General features: G+C 36.2%; 1 protein-coding gene across 1 annotated transcript; it reads right to left on the bottom strand.

The window, feature by feature from the left end:
- Positions 1-121: 121 nt before the first annotated feature.
- Positions 122-6,928, bottom strand: LOC113672406 (uridine phosphorylase 2). The gene is made up of 7 exons (XM_089182388.1): positions 6,723-6,928; positions 5,180-5,327; positions 4,652-4,810; positions 3,738-3,852; positions 2,708-2,778; positions 1,421-1,550; positions 122-1,023 (listed from the first exon to the last, which is right to left on the bottom strand). The coding sequence occupies exons 2-7, from the start codon at positions 5,312-5,314 to the stop codon at positions 692-694; spliced, it is 942 nt and encodes a 313-aa protein (XP_089038514.1). The 5' UTR covers positions 5,315-5,327; positions 6,723-6,928; the 3' UTR covers positions 122-691.
- Between the last annotated feature and the right edge of the window lie 11,831 nt (positions 6,929-18,759).

Consider the following 18,759-nt stretch of genomic DNA (forward strand, 5'->3'; position numbering starts at 1 on the left):
TCAAAGGGGAAAAGTGAGTTAAAAAGAAATCTGGTTGCTCTGAACTTCCTGAAATATCCACTGTTAGTGCCCCAGGTGTGCATGATGGGGGCCTAATTTTGAAGACCATTTTCCACACATCTTTGGATGCTTCATTCAGTATTTCTACTTTTTATTCACCATATAAACCACACTCTATAAAACATTCATCCTTGTGTTATGAAAATAATGCATTTACAACCAAATAACAATGACATACAGTATTGAAACTGAAAATAAATTTGTACATGAAGTTATTATATTAAATTGTGTCAATAAATAACTTTGCTATTTACTATCTATTTACCTTCTCATATTAAAATACCAATTGAGTGATACCAATAATATATTATTTTATAATTATTAAAGCACAGTAAAAGAATCATTTCTAGAGAAATATGGCTAGCCCTATTGACAAAAAGCAATTGACCAGCAATTTTAATGCTACATTATTTAATATGGAACCCAGCCTGTAATAAAGATATTGATGCCTCTTACAAAGAAGTCCATTACATGCATTACAGTCCTAATAATTCCTTGCTTCTCCATAATGGTTCTGCCTTAAATTCACTAAAGCAAGAGACACCTTTCAAGAAAATTCTTATTAATTGATTTTAAGTCACTCCACCAACATAACACTCAAATCAGTAAGGATGATGTGATTGTGAAACACTTAGTTAGCCTTTTGTCGTTTCCTTAGAGGAAACTCACAGCTGTTGCTTTGATCTGCTAACATTTTCTTGATAAATCTAGCCACAAGCCTAGGAGGCCGCATCTGGAAGTCCTCATGTTGCTCTGGTGTCAGTTCTACCTGATCTCCTTTGAGACGGTCCACTAGTGTAACACACAGTATAGCGGCAGGGACCCCAGCACGGTTACACATGGACGCAAAGCAAACACTTTCCATTTCAATGTTGCGCACACCAGCATCATAAATCTTCTGAAGAAACTCAAGTTTATCTTCAAGCGTGTAGTCACAGAAGGCACCATCCAGCCTTCCTTGGCCTGAAGGGTAGCAATAGGGGGTTAAGCTTCTTGATAATTTAACATGTCATATCATGCACAACAAGTTCTCAAATATAGAGTGTTAATTTCTTTTAAAAATGCTATCGTAGGAGAGGAGGAGAAGAAGGGGGCCAGTTTCTTTCTCCCCCTCCAGCATTTCCTTTCACCCATGAATGTGTACTTCTCTCCTTCCATGCCTGCCACACAGCAAGCTATAAGGTTTTTCGTGTTAAAAAAAAAAATGCTAGCACATTACTGGATTTCCTTCTTCATCTGTTTTCCTCTCACTTTGGCATTTTCCTTGAAAGTAATTTTAAAGTTTTATCGCCAGAGAGAGAGAGAGGGGTTTGCAGGTATCGTTCATATCCTACCTGCTTTGTCCACACCCTTGACATACCTTCATAGAAATCATGAGCACACATTGTGTCTCCAACTGCTGTTAGTAAACCATCACTACAATCCATTACTTGCTTCTGTAACTTTTCATCCAGATTTGATGGAAATTTTAGCACTTTACCCAAGATCACCTGAAATAGGAATTGGATAAATAAACTTTTTCCTGTATGTAGTTAGTTTGACACATGGTCCTATAATCAATTATTCCATAATTAGCCCTTTACCTCCCAGAAGTGATTAACATGTAACTTCTCCCTATGATACCATTATGTTTTCTAGCAAACAGTTAATGAGAATACTCATTATACTCAGGAAAAAGTTTTTATCTCGATCGTACCCCAAATTCTTGTAACTAATTTACAAGGAATCGTGGAGCAGCAAGAGGAGAGAATTAACAATCAGATCTTGTGAGTTGAACAGTTAATCACCCATGGAAAGAAAGAAAAAGATATTCACACCAATCAGATTTCTGAAGGATTGAGAATAGGGGGAGACCAAAGTCAACTGGAAAATAATTATCAAAGAATTGAGCTGTATTAATTGCCAAATGGAAGCACCAAAGATGAGCCAAACTTATCAACCTGCTAATTAAAGCATAACATAACACAATTTTCATATCATAAAGTGAGCAGGAGTATTGTGAACAGCACTGGTACTAGATACCACTTCGTCAGGTTTCTCAAGCTACTTATCATTAACCATGGGTGGAGAGTGGTACTGTAAGATTTTGTAGTGCTTAGAAAGGCTGAAATACTTTGGGATGAAAGATGATGCAAAATTTACATTGTACTTGACATAAATGTTTGATTGACAAATTTTATTTTATTATGTGGCAAAATAGTCCTAAGGTAAGTCTGAGAGTTCATATTGGTTCAGATTGGTTCTTGGTCTGGATTTTGCCTTACAAACTGTTTCCACAGAAATGGTCATAAGCCATATATTTTTGATAGGAAAAGCTGACAAATTCAAAGCAAACAAGTTTGTTGCAAGTGCCATATGATAAGCTACTTACTTTAACCTTGCCTGCTTGAGCATTACTGCAAAATATTGGCCCTCACTCGTTCTTGTACTGACCTCGCTGTGCTTGGTCCATACTGCCACAAACTCGGGCCAATATTCCCCAGAGTAGCCCTCACACAAGGTTGGAAAGAAGTTTATTACTTTCGGTACACAGATTAGTCCAAAGGGAAAAAAAAGGCTCTTCAAATATTTGAACATACAACTGAAAATCAAAGTCTTTTTTACACCTGTCCATCAACCAGGAAACAATTTCTATGTAGAAACTAACCTGCTCACTGAAAGGTTCTAGAAGAGGATTAACTGCTGTTCTTGTGATCACAATAGTCCCAGGTTCTAGGCCTTTAAAATAATATTTGAAAAATTGAATAATTTTAAATCTGCACTTTTATATTTAATTGACTAACTGAGGCCCCATAAAATTACTCTGCATTTGTTGGTATCATAATAACAAGTTTTCATTTTATCTAGCTACAAACAGACATTAATAATTACATGGTATGATCTTCCAAGTGAAATTAATCTTGACAAAACACATGTCTTCCTTTGTCCCACCCCTTCCCAGATATATCAAAAGATCAGAAAATGGCACAACTTTGAGGACAGAAAAAAGCCTAGCAGGGAAGGCAGGGGAAAACAAATTTGATCCATGTTCAATGCAAATAAATTAATTGTCTAACAGATCAGAATGGAATGAGTGAGTGTCAGTGAGGTCCATACTGAAATCTCATTGTATGAATGACCTCCTAACATGAATGACCTCCTAGCATGAGGTAAAAATGGACTATTGTCACTGGTAATCAGGATCAAGTGAACTGTATTTAACATCTTCATTTTGACGATTTTCATCTCTCTGCCCACATTGTAATAACTTGCCAGCTCGCTTGTTCTGAAATTTCACTTTCAATTAACAAAAAAAAAAAGCTAGATATAAGTCCAGGAGAAAGTCAGACAATTTGGCAGTTGGTGTGATGGCTTTAGCTCGGCTCTATGCTTTAGACTCTGATAGAGCATGCTGTTTCAACCAATGACAGTGCGCATTATATCCAAATTTTATAATAATATTTGTTAATCATATGACTCAAAAGTCTAGTTCAATTACTGACTCTAGGATCTGGATTGATGCCAAAACTGTTCCCAAAATATCACCCAAAGTCACTGACAGTATAGTAGACCTATAGGTCTCAAGTTCTACCCTCTATGGTACAATTACAAGCACCGTATAGAAATGAATAAATGATTTTCCTGGGATTATTAAAAGCACTTATTATGTGACACAATAATTGTTACCTAATCAGTACCTAAGCCTCCAGATGTGCCAATGCGGAAAAATTTCACTTCTTCTACTTCTGCATAGTGAAGGAGTTTAAAAACTTCATGCATGATAACCACTAAAGAAGGGGTTCCAATGCCGTGCTGTAGATCAAGAAAATATTTCATGTACATGTAAGTACCTGTAGCCTGGTGTACCATATTACACATCTTAACTAAGTAGTGTGGGGTATCTAAGACAAAGATTGGCTGATGTTAAAATTTTGGTGGATTGCGCTGTCGCTTGTCTAAAATCTTTGGATTTGGATTCTGGATTCTGTCTGTTTAAATGCTCAGAGTGTGGACTGCGTTGTCAGCCTTCTGTTGGCCTTCTGTTTGCCTTGATTGGTATGTTGGAGTTCAGCCACTTAGTTTTTTAAATATTTTGGCATATTAGAGAAAGCTAGAAAAAAAATTCTTAATGTAATAGACCCTAGCTGAAGGCTAGGTAGATCAGTTTGTAAAGCTAAGTGGTAATTACACCTCTGTCTCAAAAAATAGCAAAGAACTTTAGAAAGCTTCAAAGAAAATAAATGGTGATAAATAGAAAATAAGCTCACAAGTCATACATAATTATGTATATTGTGCTTCAATTTGTTCTTCCTTTTAAGTTTTTCAAACCAGTTTGAGTTTTACTACAGAAGGCATAACATCAAACATAGGCACTTGCTCACAAACTTGCAATGGGGGCTTATCCATTATGTCTGCTTGATGAGGTATGATTAAATTTGAATCAAAGCAATGATGAACACCAGATTAAAATAAAAAGTAAGTAAATAGTTTAGTAAATGTTGTATCTCAGTCAAGATTTGCGGACTGTTAGTAGTGATTTCTTTTTCTACACTTACTAACAATTTAATAAGCAAAGTGACCTTTTATATGGACATCACTTAAAAGAACTCACATTTACAGCCAGGACAGGTCCAACTTTGTACAGCACATAGCGATCAGACTTTGACATGTTAAGAGGTTCATTGTCATCCTTTAAATAGTCCTTGAGTTCTCCTTGAATAAACTTGGCAAAATGTTTGATGCGATTTGTACTTCCTCCCATGCAGACAAACTGCAATAAAAAAAAAATCAAACAGTTACTTCTCTGGTATTGCTTTTCATTTCTGCTGTCTCTTTTATTTTAGAAGATTCACTAACAAACTCTTTGAATCATAAATAAACAAACGTAAAAAAATAGGAGATCCTAATGGATCTAAGCATAATAGCCAAAGAAACCAGCCTATAATTCTCCAGGAAAGTAGGCCAAGATTTACTTGAAAAACAAAGAGCTTCTAAAAACCCCACACAAAATAAAAGTGAAGAACATCTCAAAACTCCTTGGGTGAAAATCTCAGTTGTATTTTCCACTTACAATACAAATTACCACTAATCTAATTAGCAAACGAACATGCTCATGATTTGCATTTTTTTTTTCAATTACCTTGACATCACCAAACATATTTTTGAGATTTTTATGGTCCCCAGCTGTTATTCCTATATGAAACAGCACATCATCTTCAAGCTCCTTTAAATGTGGGTTTCTCACAAATAGCTGGTCTCTTGAGGTAGGATCCATTTCAGCAAATTGACTTTAAATTAGAATAATACTCTATTAGTTGAATACTACTTAAAAGAAAGATATAAGTAATTGTGCCTATGGAAATTGACAAGAAATTCAAAGTAACCTCATCTGTCTTTTAGCTGTTTGTGCAATTTAATCACAGTTCTTGTTCAAAGTGGATGTTGTACACAGTAGATAATTTTCATTTTGTCGGCTGATTTACAAAGTATTGAAAATAAGTGATCCAAGCAAGGTTATTCCACAAACAAATTCTTTAATAAATCCAATTCACCTCACTCAAATTAACATGCTGTAAATCATAAGCAGTTCAATTGGTAACTTTATCTAATAAACAATAAGTATTCATAATCTCGGTGATCTAAGCTCTATCAAAACATTAATTTTTGTCCTAGATGCAGCTTACATTCCAACCAAAAGACAATGATGATTCTATTGTTGGCAAGGGATATGGGTCAGCAACCTTGTTGTGCATGCTGACAATCAAATAGAGTAGAAAAAATCCTCTTAATTCCTGTGCTCTTTGAAAAAATCAAAATTGATCAAGAGGAAAAAAAAGTCATTGATATTTTTGAGTTTCAAGCACGTCCACTATGTCAATGTAAATTCCATGTCAAAATGTTTTGCCATTTTGGAATTTTTAACCACAGGTGAATTCAGGTAATTTTCCCTCAGTAAATCACCTTCCTGTGGTAAAAGTCTCTAGAGTGACCACAGCCAATGAGAGTGAATTCCACTGTCTCTTAACTTGATTAATTTTTCTGGATTCTCAGTTCAGTTTCTGTTCAATTCCTTACATGCACTTCATTATCCTTACAATTCTTGGATAAAAGAAAACAATGGAAAATTGCTCTGAAATAGTATGGGTCTTAATGATAATCTTTCCTGAGTTCTTTACTCAGTCGTGGGTGACTAACTCATTGAGATGTAGACCAATGGTGATACGCCCCCCAAAACGCCCCCTCCGTGTAATTCGAGCTTGTTTAGTTAACACGTCTTGCACGTACTTTTACTTCCATGGAGTCCGATTCAGCAACCAAATATACAATATAAACAACGTGAGGAAAATTTAAAGATCAACAGGCCATCTTTAAACATCTAATTGAATCACAACAACATCCATTGTGTTGTAAATGCAAATCGAAACGCGTTCATGTGAAACAATACGTTTCACGTCGTGAAAGTCTTATCTCGACCCGATGCCACGCTTAACGCTGAAAAATGTGATCACAGTGTAACGTTTATCTAGGCCCCCTGGACCGATGCGTATTTATTCAGATTGTTTAAATAATCTGGCTTGATTATTACCCTTTGGTATTTCCTATTTTTCTATGCGGTTGACATTCGGCAAATGTACCCGCCGCAAGCTCATAAACGCAGCCCAAAAACTTGGAGACAAACCTACCATTGATTTTCAAGCGTTTCCGATTTTCTCTTTCAACTTGTTCTCGTGCAATTCCAGCACTGCAATCACTTCGAATATTTGCTACTCTTTTGCAATACCTATAAAGGATGACAAAGGAAGTACAACTACTCCACTTCCAGGTCGCACGGGACTCGCGCGTCGCTTCGCATCAATGAATGGTACCCAAGTTTCCGCGCATAGCTTTCTATCCCATAAAGCCTGGAAACAAAATTAACCATGCTTAGGGCGCTTGCGGAAGTTTCTTTCTTGAGAAGTACTGGCATCTGGTAATAGTACTGGTAAGCTGTATCTAGGACTGGTTTCTTTCTTGAGAAGTACTAGCATTTACAACACAATAGATGTTGTTGTGATTCAATTATATTTTTTAAGATGGCCTGTTGATCTTTAGATTTTCCTCATGTTGTGTGTATTGTATATTTGGTTACTGAGATACGCGGTCTAAGCTACCCTTTCAAACTCGTGTGTTTCAAACTTAAGTGTTCATACAGAAAAACCAATTTACTCCACTTCAACGGTTTACAGGACAACAAAGTTGCAGTAAACTTTAAAGTTAGACTCTGTAAATGTCAGTTGGTAGCTGGCATATGATCCAAGAGGAGATTTACCAAACCTTGGGTCCACAGAGTTGACTGATTCAGAATTAGCTACTTCACATAAACTCATTTTAGGAATGATTTTTGATAGTTCCTCCTTTAGATGAGTTTCTGCAGAGACTTGAGATTTGCATTTATTTCTAGATTCATACAGCAAGCATTTCAATCCTTCAGATGAGTGTGCCATATCAAGTTTTGATTTCTTAACAACCACTTCCACGACTGGCTGAGGTCTGATTGTGTCTTCTCTACCAGATCTGTGCCACATTTGTAATGCAGAAGTGCATTCCACTCTAGGAGTCATGTCTCCATCTTTATTGAGCTGTCTGATATCCTTGCATTCATATGTGGAGAAGTTGCAAAGATTTATCAAGAGTCCTAGGACATGGTTACAGAAGCCTTTCTTGCCAGAAATACAACTACAGGATGCATGTAAAACTTTCCCTGTTACTATGGACAAAGCTGTGTGGAGCTCATGTGGAGCTCATGTGGAGGCTCACTTTTCTTAAAACTGTGATAGTACAGGCTTTTGAAGTTGAAGCAATGGTCATCGCTTGCAGCTTGAATTTCCTTTAAATACTCATTTTCTAGAAATGTCTTTGCTTTACGAAGACTTGTTGGAACCGAGTGAATTTTAGAAAATGAACCAAAATTTTTACCTGATTGCTCTATATGCCTGTTCATTTCACCTTTGGTAAACAAAGGCATTCTTAGAAGACTTTTTGACCAGCCTCTAGACGGGTAGTTCAAATTTATCCTGTTCGTAGGTGTCGTTTGTTAAAAGTCCTTTTGCAAAGCATCTAGTCTTCTTTTGCGTTTCGTATACAGATGCTGCAGGTCAGGGTCAATAATTTCTTTATCCTTTCCCGAATCAATATATTCTTGTACCCTAAGTGTACAATAATACTAAAAAATTATTCAGTTGCAAACTACCTTGTACTGCACTCAGGCAATATGACCAGTTATAGAGTTATGATAAACACGGGAAATCACATCTTGGCGATCGTATTAAATTTTTGTAAACTGAGTATTGAAATATTTCCTCATATTGAACGGATTGAGTCAGACATAAAAAAATAACAGGTTAAATTGATGGTTTTCTTGGTAATAAACACGATAAAAATAATTCCTTTGTTTGGTCTCTGTAATATTTTCACGTGTACTAGTTTGACAGCCATCTGAGAACAACAACAACACGAACGCAATCTTCCTACTTTTAACCATTTGTGCCTTGGTTTTAAGGCCTTTCGCTGGTTCACCCCTACATTTTAACCAGAACAAAGCTCATCTGTCTTGAAGGTTGAAGGATTGCGTCCAGATAGCGAAGCCCCAGGTATATCTTTCTCTGAAAGCTTTGTCAAAGTTGCCATTTTGCTATGTAAAAACTTGGAAAAGCCCGCGAGAGACCCATAGGACCTCGCTCCCATGCAAACTCGTTCCCAGTCCCTCTCCTTTTGCAAAGGGTAAACAGCCTATAGCGCACGGCAGAAATTTTTTGGGATCACTTTCTGAAGGAGCTTAGATAACCAAGCCTTCTGATGATTTCTTTACAATTTTATACTCATCTCCCCCGACTGGTTGAAGAGCGATTGGATGGGGACAGGGAAGGGAACATTTTTGTTACTTGCGCGAGAAAAAACAAATGGGAAGTTATCTATTAACCCTATTTTTTTTCATTTTCGCGTGAAAGAATATTACTTTATCTCGCTGCGCTCCATTCAAATACGAATCTTCTGCCTTTGGCTAAAACACGCTTTCTTCGAGAATTCTAAACTCTACTCACGGTCAAATGGAACCGAAGAAGTGCATAGAGTGGCAAAAAAAATTAACCTTTCTGTGATCTACGTAACTGAACCAAGTACTTTTTTTAACGGACCACAAAATTCGTCGTAAGTGTAGTAATCCGCTTATTTATTCTTGACATTAAGCTTATTTCGACTTAATATAGCAATTGGTATCAATCATATGAAAATACGTATTTGACAACTTGATAATCTTGTTAGAACGTCATAGGAAGTTGTACCTTTAAAGAAGCTACGTGTAAAATTTGTAAGGCCTTTTCACTCTTTATAGCGGTAAATTTATATTAACCGTGGAAGCTTTGCACGTCTTAGTCATTTGCTTGATTATTTTTTGACGCTGTTGTGTTGAGCATCCATCTGAAGTGTGCGTGTATGAGTGCTCAGGGTGCAAAGAGTGAAAACGGTACGCAAACCTAATAATTTCGACCCCTCCACCCCTCCCAGCTCCACCCTCTACAAAAATGAGTAGTTTCTGGACCATATTGACTTGAAATTTTACACTTGGTAATTCCTAAATTGACTGATGCCTCACACAAAAATTATTTTCATATCATATCTGTGCACCACTGAGGCCTTGCATTAATAAAAAGGCTATTCTGGTATGTTCCAATAATGACTCTGGGTCAGATGCATTTGCAACAAAGGATGGAAAAAATGAATTATTATTATTATTAACATTATTAACATTATTATCATTATTATTATCATTATTATTATTGTATTGCATACTCTTAACCAAATTTGAAACTTTACCACTCCCCTCCCCCAAAGCAGCTATGTGTTATTTGTATAAGAATTCAATGTCAAATAATTTTTGTGAAAAATTCTGTTATGATAAAAATATCAGAAATATGGCAAACGTAAGCAACAGTTGCAAACGTTACAGGAAAAGGATTCTTCTGTAAAAGAATTTTCTTCTTTCAGACTAAAATTCCCTGAAAAAAAATAACAGACATTGCATGGAAAAGTCTATTACAAACAATAGGGCAAATTCAAGGACAGGTACAGCCATAGCCACTATGAAGTAAGCATCCCTACCACTCCCAAAATGCATTACCAGTTGCCTCAGATGTCCAGGCAGTCCAGGCAGTCCAGGGAACAATTTAAACATTGACTCAGCTTTGTGTAATCAGATTAATTGTTGCTAAGTGCATTATTTCATGACAACGTACTTCAACATGTTAGGTATACATATAGTATATACCATAAAAGCAAATTATTTCTGGTGTTATCGCTAATTGAGATATCAGATCAAGAAAGTATAAGGTTATTAATAAAGAGTTTAATTTTAGCTGTAAGCTTTTCGAGTTATTGATTTGACAATTTACGTTGTAAAATTACAAAAGGAAACACTAAATTTAGGTTGTAAAACACTAAAATACTTACTTACTTACCTTCCAGTCTCAAAACGTTTTTCTCTTTGCTGCTTTAAAAATTTGAGCTTGTGTTTACTACTCGCCGAAGTTCCTTGTATTCTAATGTGACAAAAACAACATGATCTCGAGACCAAAATAACGATTATCGTTATTTCTAAATTGGCACCAAATTTATGGATATAGTAATTTCGTGGCACTCTTTACCAATGCTCTTTACACGTGTTAAATAAAGAGAAGGACTCGGTTCCACTGTCTTACAACATTCAAGATGGCGGAGGAAAGGGGTAAATGTGCGTTCAGTTGTGATCAGCATGATCTCGACACCAAAATAACGATTACCGTTATTTCTAAATTGGCCCTGAAATAACGAATATCATAATTTCGGTGCATGTCTGAGACCTTCGGGCTCGAAGCTTGGGAACTAGTATTCAGGGAAAGATAAAATGGCGGCTTACGGCGGCGAAGGTAATCTCAGTAGTTTAATATTTAGCGTGAAAAGGCTTGGGTGTTGCGATCTGGTTCTCAAGTAAAAAAAAAATCACGGTCTGCAATGGCCCTACCACCTTTTGAACAACAAGAAAACATTGAAACGGTGGTAAAAAGCAGCAAGTTTCGAAGTCTAAACGAAAGATGGGTGAGCTGAGTTTCAGTCAAATATCATGACATTTGGGATGTAATTTCGATACCGAATAAATAGTTCTACATGGTTATACACGCATAGGATTCTGTTGTGTTCACGTGAAGGCCATTTCAGCCATTCCTGCCACTTGTAAGTGGTAGGAAATAAAAGATATGTATAGTTGTTTCGTATTGAAGCCCTGTGAAATCACAAATTTGATTTATTTCTTCTTTGTTTTAGGTGGTCATTATCCATTACTTTTGGAAGTCGATGCTGATGAGAAAGAAAAAATGTTTATGATTATTTCTTCTCTCGAACATTTTACTATTTAGGTACCAAATAATCTTGATACTGAAGATCATTGCATCCATTATGAAAAAATTACCCTTAATTGCTTTGTCAACTGGAATGTATAATGTAATATACCTTGTGATTTGTGGGATTTTCACAAGTAAACTAGAAATACTTGAAGAGGGTAATGATGTACTTAATGCAGAGCATTTGGTACAAAGTCTGCTTGCTGTAATCTACCTGAAGGTGCTTTTTATATGCTAGTAAGACTTGCACAGCCCAGTCAAAATGTTTTTGAGTAGTAGACAAGCTGGCCAAACCTCTTCCTGAAAAGTAGTCTGAAAAATGTGAAGTTAGCGGAAGGTACTTCATTGTAGGCGGCCAAATTGTAAGCTGCCAGCCCATTTTGAGTGAGCAGTAAAACTCAAGATTGGCTATTTTAGCTAATTTTATTGAGAACCAAATTCCCAGCAACGGGCACAATTTTACTGGGCTATTTGTTATTTAACTACTTAGTAATATTCTTATTAAAATTTACTGCATTCCTTTCTAATAATTTGCTGCTGATTGTATGCTGTATATAGCTTATGATTTGTGTGATTTTCACAAGTAAATTAGAAATACCTGAAGATGGTAATGATGTACTAGATAATGTACTTGATGCAAAGCTGTTTTGGTGCAAAGTGTGTGCCTTGTCTGTAGGTGATTTTGCATGCTAATAAGACTTGTAATTCAAATAATACACATCAGCTGGAGTGGGAATATTAAGCACTTAGTTGAAGATCACTGCACTGCTCAGGTCCAGAAGGCTGAAAGAGTACTGTCTGCTGTTAGTTTGATTTTTGTCATTTCTATTGATTTATTTTATTTATCAATGTTTCTTTGAATTGTAATTCATTGATCTCTTTCAATAGTGCAGGTTCGCTCATGTAACCTAATCTCCCACTTATGTATGTATGTATGTATGTATGAGCTCAGTCAAAATGTTTTTGAGTGGAAGGCAAGCTGGTGATAGTAATAGGCAGCAGAGGCTGAACCTTGTCTTGAATGGAAGTGTGAAAAGTGTGAAGTTAGCGGCAGCTATATTGTGGCAGGCAGCCAAATTGTCGGCTGTGGCACATTTTGACTGGGCTGATTGTGTGTAGTATATGTGCACTTCTTTTAGGGTGTTAAACAGGTTAAAGTACCAAGAAATCCTCTGTGATAACTTGATAATTCAAGATGTAAAAATTTTAAATAATAAGGTAAAGCTTGATCATTCTTAAGAGTTTCCATTTGTTCTGGAAATTTGGGGGAGGGTCAGGGGAGCATTATTTATACATAAATAATGTACATAAAAAGTAAAAAAAAAGGACCAAGGTAAAATCCCAATTTGTTTTAAGAGTTAATTTTATTAAGAGAAAACCCTTGATATAGCTTGGGATTTGTGTGATTTTCAAAAATTGTTAGGAACCTTGTTAATTTTCAGCTTCAAGAACACAAGTACATAATCTTTAGTGCAGCCCTCTTTTCTCCCCGCCATTATTCTAATTTTTTTATCAAGTTTCCTTTTTCTTGTGTTCAATTAATTTATTGTCTTTACAGGTGAAATTTTAATATCTGCTGGCACAATTATCTCTGCTAAGAGTATCTACCATCACTCTTGCCGGTCTCAAGCCCAAAACGCTGCAAACTAGCTGAAACTACATGTATTTCGTAAAATTGCAATGAAATCTATCTAAAAACACCAAAATCCGGCATAACGCACGAGTTTTTGCCAAATTTTACGCAAAAGTTGACAAAAGCGCTCAATTCGACCTGAAAAACACGATTTTTTATTTTTTTGCAGAAATCAGCCTATTTTACATTCAAAAGCACGATGTCTTTAACAAAATAGGGATACAATCCATGTGAAAACACTTATTCCAGCTAAAACGCAGTGTTCTCAGTAAAATTTGGGTAAAAAACGCGTAAAAACCGTCAGAAACACAACAAATTGGGCTGATTTTACCCACTTTTTGTGTAAATAGCTGCCAAAACCCTCAAAACTAGCTGGAACTACATGTTTTTCACAAGATCGCCATAAAATCTTGTAACGTTGCTTTAGGGACCTTTATGCCTCCAAAACGAGTTTTTACTTTAAAAAAAATGGAATGAACAAAGATGTTAAAGGGGAAAAAGCTGTGAGAAAGGAGAAGTTTAGTGTTGCTGTTTGATATGCCGCCCAGATATATCAATTTATTAATTTAACGCCTTTAGCCGTGGGCAGAAGTTTTTCTCTAGACTAAGAGGACCCTCCCTATGTTGACGAACCTCAATAATTCGTTGATTTTACTGTTTTTACACACATTTGATTTTAACCATATTCGCCAAAATAACTGCCAAAACACGGCAAACCAGTATCTCGGCCAAGAGCGATATTGGCCATTTCACACATCCTTATTAGATATGAATTTTATTAAAGATTGTCATTCTAGCATATGTTGGCTAGTTACCACAGCTTTCTTGATTTTCATGGGAAAGTGGCATTGGTTGGTACCATGACCAATCTCCTCGACTTTCCCATGATTTTCATAGGATGTTAGCGACCCATACTTCGAACCTCAGTTGTTGTTTTTTTTTTACATTGGCGCGAGTTTTACAACTTTCTTGTGGTTTGGCATTGACTCAGAGTCGGGCTTATTTTTATGGCTATCCATCGGCGACTTTCTCATGATTTTCTTGGGTTCTCAACAGTGACACGCACTTTGGAACCATAATTTTATAAATATGTCAACACTGGCAAATACTGCTAAAATCTACACTCTACTAAACTCCATGTACCACAATATCCACACAACTGCGTGTGCCTACTTGAAAATCCTAACCCTAACCCTAAAACTATCCAGTTAGCCTAGTATTTTATTGCTGGTTTGAGTGACTAAACTGGCTCAAATGATCCAGCTGCTTAAAAATCTAAGCACAGAGTAAGTTTAAAAGATTCAATTTTGTAAGGTTTCGAAACAGTTCCAAAATTAACATGCACATAGCTCAGTGTAAAACATCGAAGCTTCTAGGACTTCTTATGATTCCTACGAACGTACACACCTAATGCACGTCAATTTGCCTTTGTTGTCCTCGAACGATCACGTCTTCATGGTAACGTGGTGTAAGAACTGTACAGCACTTTATATATATATGTTTTACTTGACGGTAAAAGTTTGAATCCGTACAAGGAAATGTAACAGAAACAGGCGACGATAATATTCCGTTGACAGAAATGCAACGGAAACGTGTCGTCATATTTCCGTTCAGGAATCATAACGGAAACATAACAGGTCCAAGGAAGAAGTGAATGATGTGGAAACATAGAGTTTCATTTTTCCGAATTACGGAATCATGCTATTTCGTCCTGTGCTCACTCTAACTCTGTGCTATCCTAAACCTAACCCAAACCCCAAACCAATCCTAAGCTATGGTAAAGGGTTTAAGTCAGGGTTGAGGATAGGGTTAGGGCAGTAGCCCATTACCTGGTTAGAATTAGAGTTTGGGTTGCTTCGGGTCAGAGGGGTTTAGTGTTACAATCAGGGTTAGGGCTAGGGTAAAATTATGCTTAGGATTAGCGGGGTTTAGTGTTAGAATTAGGGTTAGGGCTAGGATGAGGCTATGCTTAGGGTTGGCGTTAATATTTTTCTACAAGCATTCAATTGCAGGGTTTTTGGTATTGTGTTTGTAAATTTCAGTAACTACTTGAAAATTTACTGAAAAACAAACGATAGGCCGACTGGTACACTTACAGGATAGATAGAGAAGGTTGGGGTTAGGGTTAGGGTTAGGGTTAGGTCTAGGTTAAGGGCTATAGGTTAGGGTTTAGGGTTTAGGGTTAGGTTTTAGGGTTATGGTGTGGGGCTAGGGCTAGGGTTAGGGTTAGGGTTAGGGTTAGGGTTAGGGTTAGGGTTAGGGTTTAGGCTTAGTGTTAGGGTTAGAGGGTCTGCGGTTGAGGTTAGGGCTAGGGTGAAGATTTGGGGTTAGGGTTTGGGGGTAGGGTTAGTGTTTAGGGTAAGGGTGTAAGCCTCTTCAAAAATATTTTTAAGAAGATTTTGTCACCTTTTTCACTTAAATAACCACCTGAAGAATTTTTACCAGTTAGATTATTGAAGCGGTTGGATTAATTTTGATTGGGGTTTAATAACTTTTAGTAGTTGGATGATTATTTTTACCAGTTGAACCACTTTAATATGCTGGATCTTTTTAACTAATGTTACCATCCTTACCTGAATTATTTGAACCAATTTCACTGGTTACACATGCATTATCCAGTTAGACCATTTCAACTGGTTGGATTATTTAAACCAGTTTGTCCATTTTAGATATTGGCATCATTTTATCAAGTTGGATCATGTTGACCAGTCGCACCATTTTACTAAGTGAGATCGTTTCTTCCGATTGGACCATGTCACGTAATTAAAATCTTTTCACCGTTTAAACCATTTTATCTTGTTTTGGCTGGTTGGACCATGTTAATCAGTTGCATCATTTTGACTGGAGTGAAAAGTTCCGTTCTTAACCCGAGCCCTAACCCTAACCCCGGGTTAGGGTTAGGGTTAGGATAGCTCGCAGCTAGAGTTAGGGCTTGGGTAGGGTGGGATTATGATTAGGCTGAGGGTCACAATTTTTTCTGAAAACATCCAATTTTTTTTTTAGTATTGTTTGGCTCTAAACTTTAACAACTACTTGAAAGTTTGCTTGAAATCAAAATATACCATTTTTTGCCAAAATAACTGCCAAAATGCGCAATTCGGGCCTTTTTATCAATTTACACTTGGTTTAAGCTTGGTTTTTGTGTTTTCCCACAGACTCTTAAACTATTTTGCTGAGAACATTTTTTGCAGCGTTTTTAAAACTTAAATAAGCTTATTTTTGTAAAAAAAAAAACAAACGTGTTTTTCAGTCGAATTTAGTGTTTTTGTCAACTTTAGCGAAAAATTTTGCAAAAATCGTACATTTCTGCCGTATTTTGGAGTTTTTAGACAGATTTCGTCGCGATCTTGTGAAAAACATGTAGTTTCAAGCTAGTTTTCAGTGTTTTGGCAGTTATCTTGGCAAAAAATGGGTAAGTCAGCACAATTGTTTTTTTTTTGGTTTTTAAGGTTTTGTTTACCCAAATTTTACTGAGAACACTGTGTGTTAGCTTGTCTCCATTGTTTTTTCGCAGATTCTATCGCTGTTTTGCTGAAAACATAACGTTTAAGCTTGTTTGCATCGTTTTTGGTCGTGAAATAAGCTAATTTTTGCAAAAGGAAAAAAAAACGTGTTTTTCAGCCCAAATTGACATAAAGGATACAGAAGAACATTTGCTTATTGCCTTTTTTTTTGTCCTTACTCATGAAGTTGATTTTGACATTTCAAACAAAAACTCTGCTAGAGCATTAATTGAATGACATATCATGCACTTACTTTGAAGCAAGAACACTTTTTTTTTAATTCAGAAAAACACCTTTTTATTTTTTTTAAGGACTGCTGGATATAACCTGTACAACCAAGATGAATTTACATTCATTATTTGTCATAACTTACACTAAATTAGAAATTCAAGTATGAAATGAGGGTACTAGCCCTTTAATAGTGTTCAAAATTTCCATATGCAGGGGTACTTGTGGCTACTGGAGAAGAATCAGTCTTTAACCCTTCACCCCCCCCCCCCCCTAAAGGAGATAATAAGTACAGATATCCTCTTCCCTAGGGGCAACTAGCTCAAAAGTGAGTGATCTCAAGGGCCCTCCAAAAACGTTTTCTACAGCAATAACTAAGCTCTACAGAAGCACACTATGCAGACAAAAGGTGTAAGAGAATCAATGAATTCTTTAATTCTTGGTCCCTCCCAGGCCAACCTATTGTACAAATCTCATGACATCTGTTCCAGTTTCATCAGTCAATTTTTCAATCTTCAAGCTTTTCCTGCAATTATGTACTTGTTCTTGAAGCTGAAAATTAACAAGGTTCCTGTAAATTAAGTTTACATAACAACCTAACAATTTGTGAAAATCACACAAATCCCAAGCTATATCCAGAATTATGCTCTTAATAAAATAAACTTTTAAAGCAAATTGAGATTTTGCCCTAGTTCTTTTTATTTTTTTGTTACTTTTTAAATACATTTGTTTAAATAATGCTCCCCTAACTCTTCCCAAAACTTTTAGAACAGATGCAAACTCTTAAGAATGATCAAGCTTTACCTTATTATTAAAAATTTTTACATCTTAGACTACCAAGTTATCAGAGGTTTTTTTCAGTACTTTGACCTGTTTAACACCTAAAAAGAAGAACACATACATAACACACACAATCAGCCAGGTCAAAATGTGCTGCAGCCAACAATTTGGCCACCTACAATGAAATAGCTGCCAATTTCATACATGTCAGACTTCTATTCAGGACAAGATTTGGCCTCTGCTGCCTATTACTATTGTCAGCTTGCCTGCCACTCAAAATTTCAACTGAGATTGTACATACATACATGTGGGATTAGGTTACATGAGCGAACCTGCACTATTGAAAGAGGTCAATGAATTATAACTCAAAGAAACATTGATAAATAAAATAAATCAATAGAAATGACAAAAATTAAACTAACAGCAGACAGCACTTTTTTGGCCTTCGGGGCCTGATCAGTGCAGTGATCTTCAACTAAGTGCTTAATTTGGACATAAAACCAAAACTTGTTATGGTTAAATATTATTATTTTTCTTTCAATATTCCCATTCCAGCTGATGTATATTATTTGAATAACAAATCTTATTAGCATGTTAAAATCACCTGAGGACAAGGCATACACTTTGTGCCAAAATTGCTTTGCATCAAGTACGTTATCTAGTACATCATTACCATCTTCAGGTATTTCTAATTTACTCTTGAAAATCACACAAATCATAAGCTATATACAGCATAAAATTGGCAGCAAATTATTAAAAAGGAATGCAGTAATCTTTAATAATAAGATTACTTAGTAGCTAAATAACAAATAGCCTAGTCAAAATGTGCCAGTAACCAGGGATTTGGCTGTCCACACAGAACATTTGTTAGGCGTCTAGTCTGGACAAGGTTTGGTCTCTACCTTCTGTTACTATAGCCAGCTTGCCTACTTCTAAAAAACGTTTTGACTAAGCTGAAAAAAATGTTTGAGAGAAAAATGGCCACAACAAGCCCACTTACTGCAAAATAAGAAACATAAAAGTAACACTTCAAATTAATACAGAATATAAGCCTTGCAGGATTTGGCTCTCAATAAAATTAGTTAAAATAGCTGATCTTGAGTTTAACTACTCACTCAAAATGGGCTGACAGCCTGCAATTTGGCCACCTACGATGAAGTATCTT

Source organism: Pocillopora damicornis, chromosome 9 (genome assembly GCF_964200805.1).
Source record: "Pocillopora damicornis chromosome 9, jaPocDami1.2, whole genome shotgun sequence".
Classification (NCBI taxonomy): Eukaryota; Metazoa; Cnidaria; class Anthozoa; order Scleractinia; family Pocilloporidae; genus Pocillopora; species Pocillopora damicornis.

Coding starts and splice junctions, on each gene's coding strand:
- LOC113672406 (XM_089182388.1), bottom strand. CDS start 5,314: ATGGATCCTACCTCAAGAGACCAGCTATTTGTGAGAAACCCACATTTA. Junction 2,779..3,737: donor TGGCACATCTGGAGGCTTAG/GTACTGATTAGG, acceptor ATTATTTTAAAG/GCCTAGAACCTGGGACTATT. Junction 1,551..2,707: donor TAGAACCTTTCAGTGAGCAG/GTTAGTTTCTAC, acceptor TTCCTATTTCAG/GTGATCTTGGGTAAAGTGCT.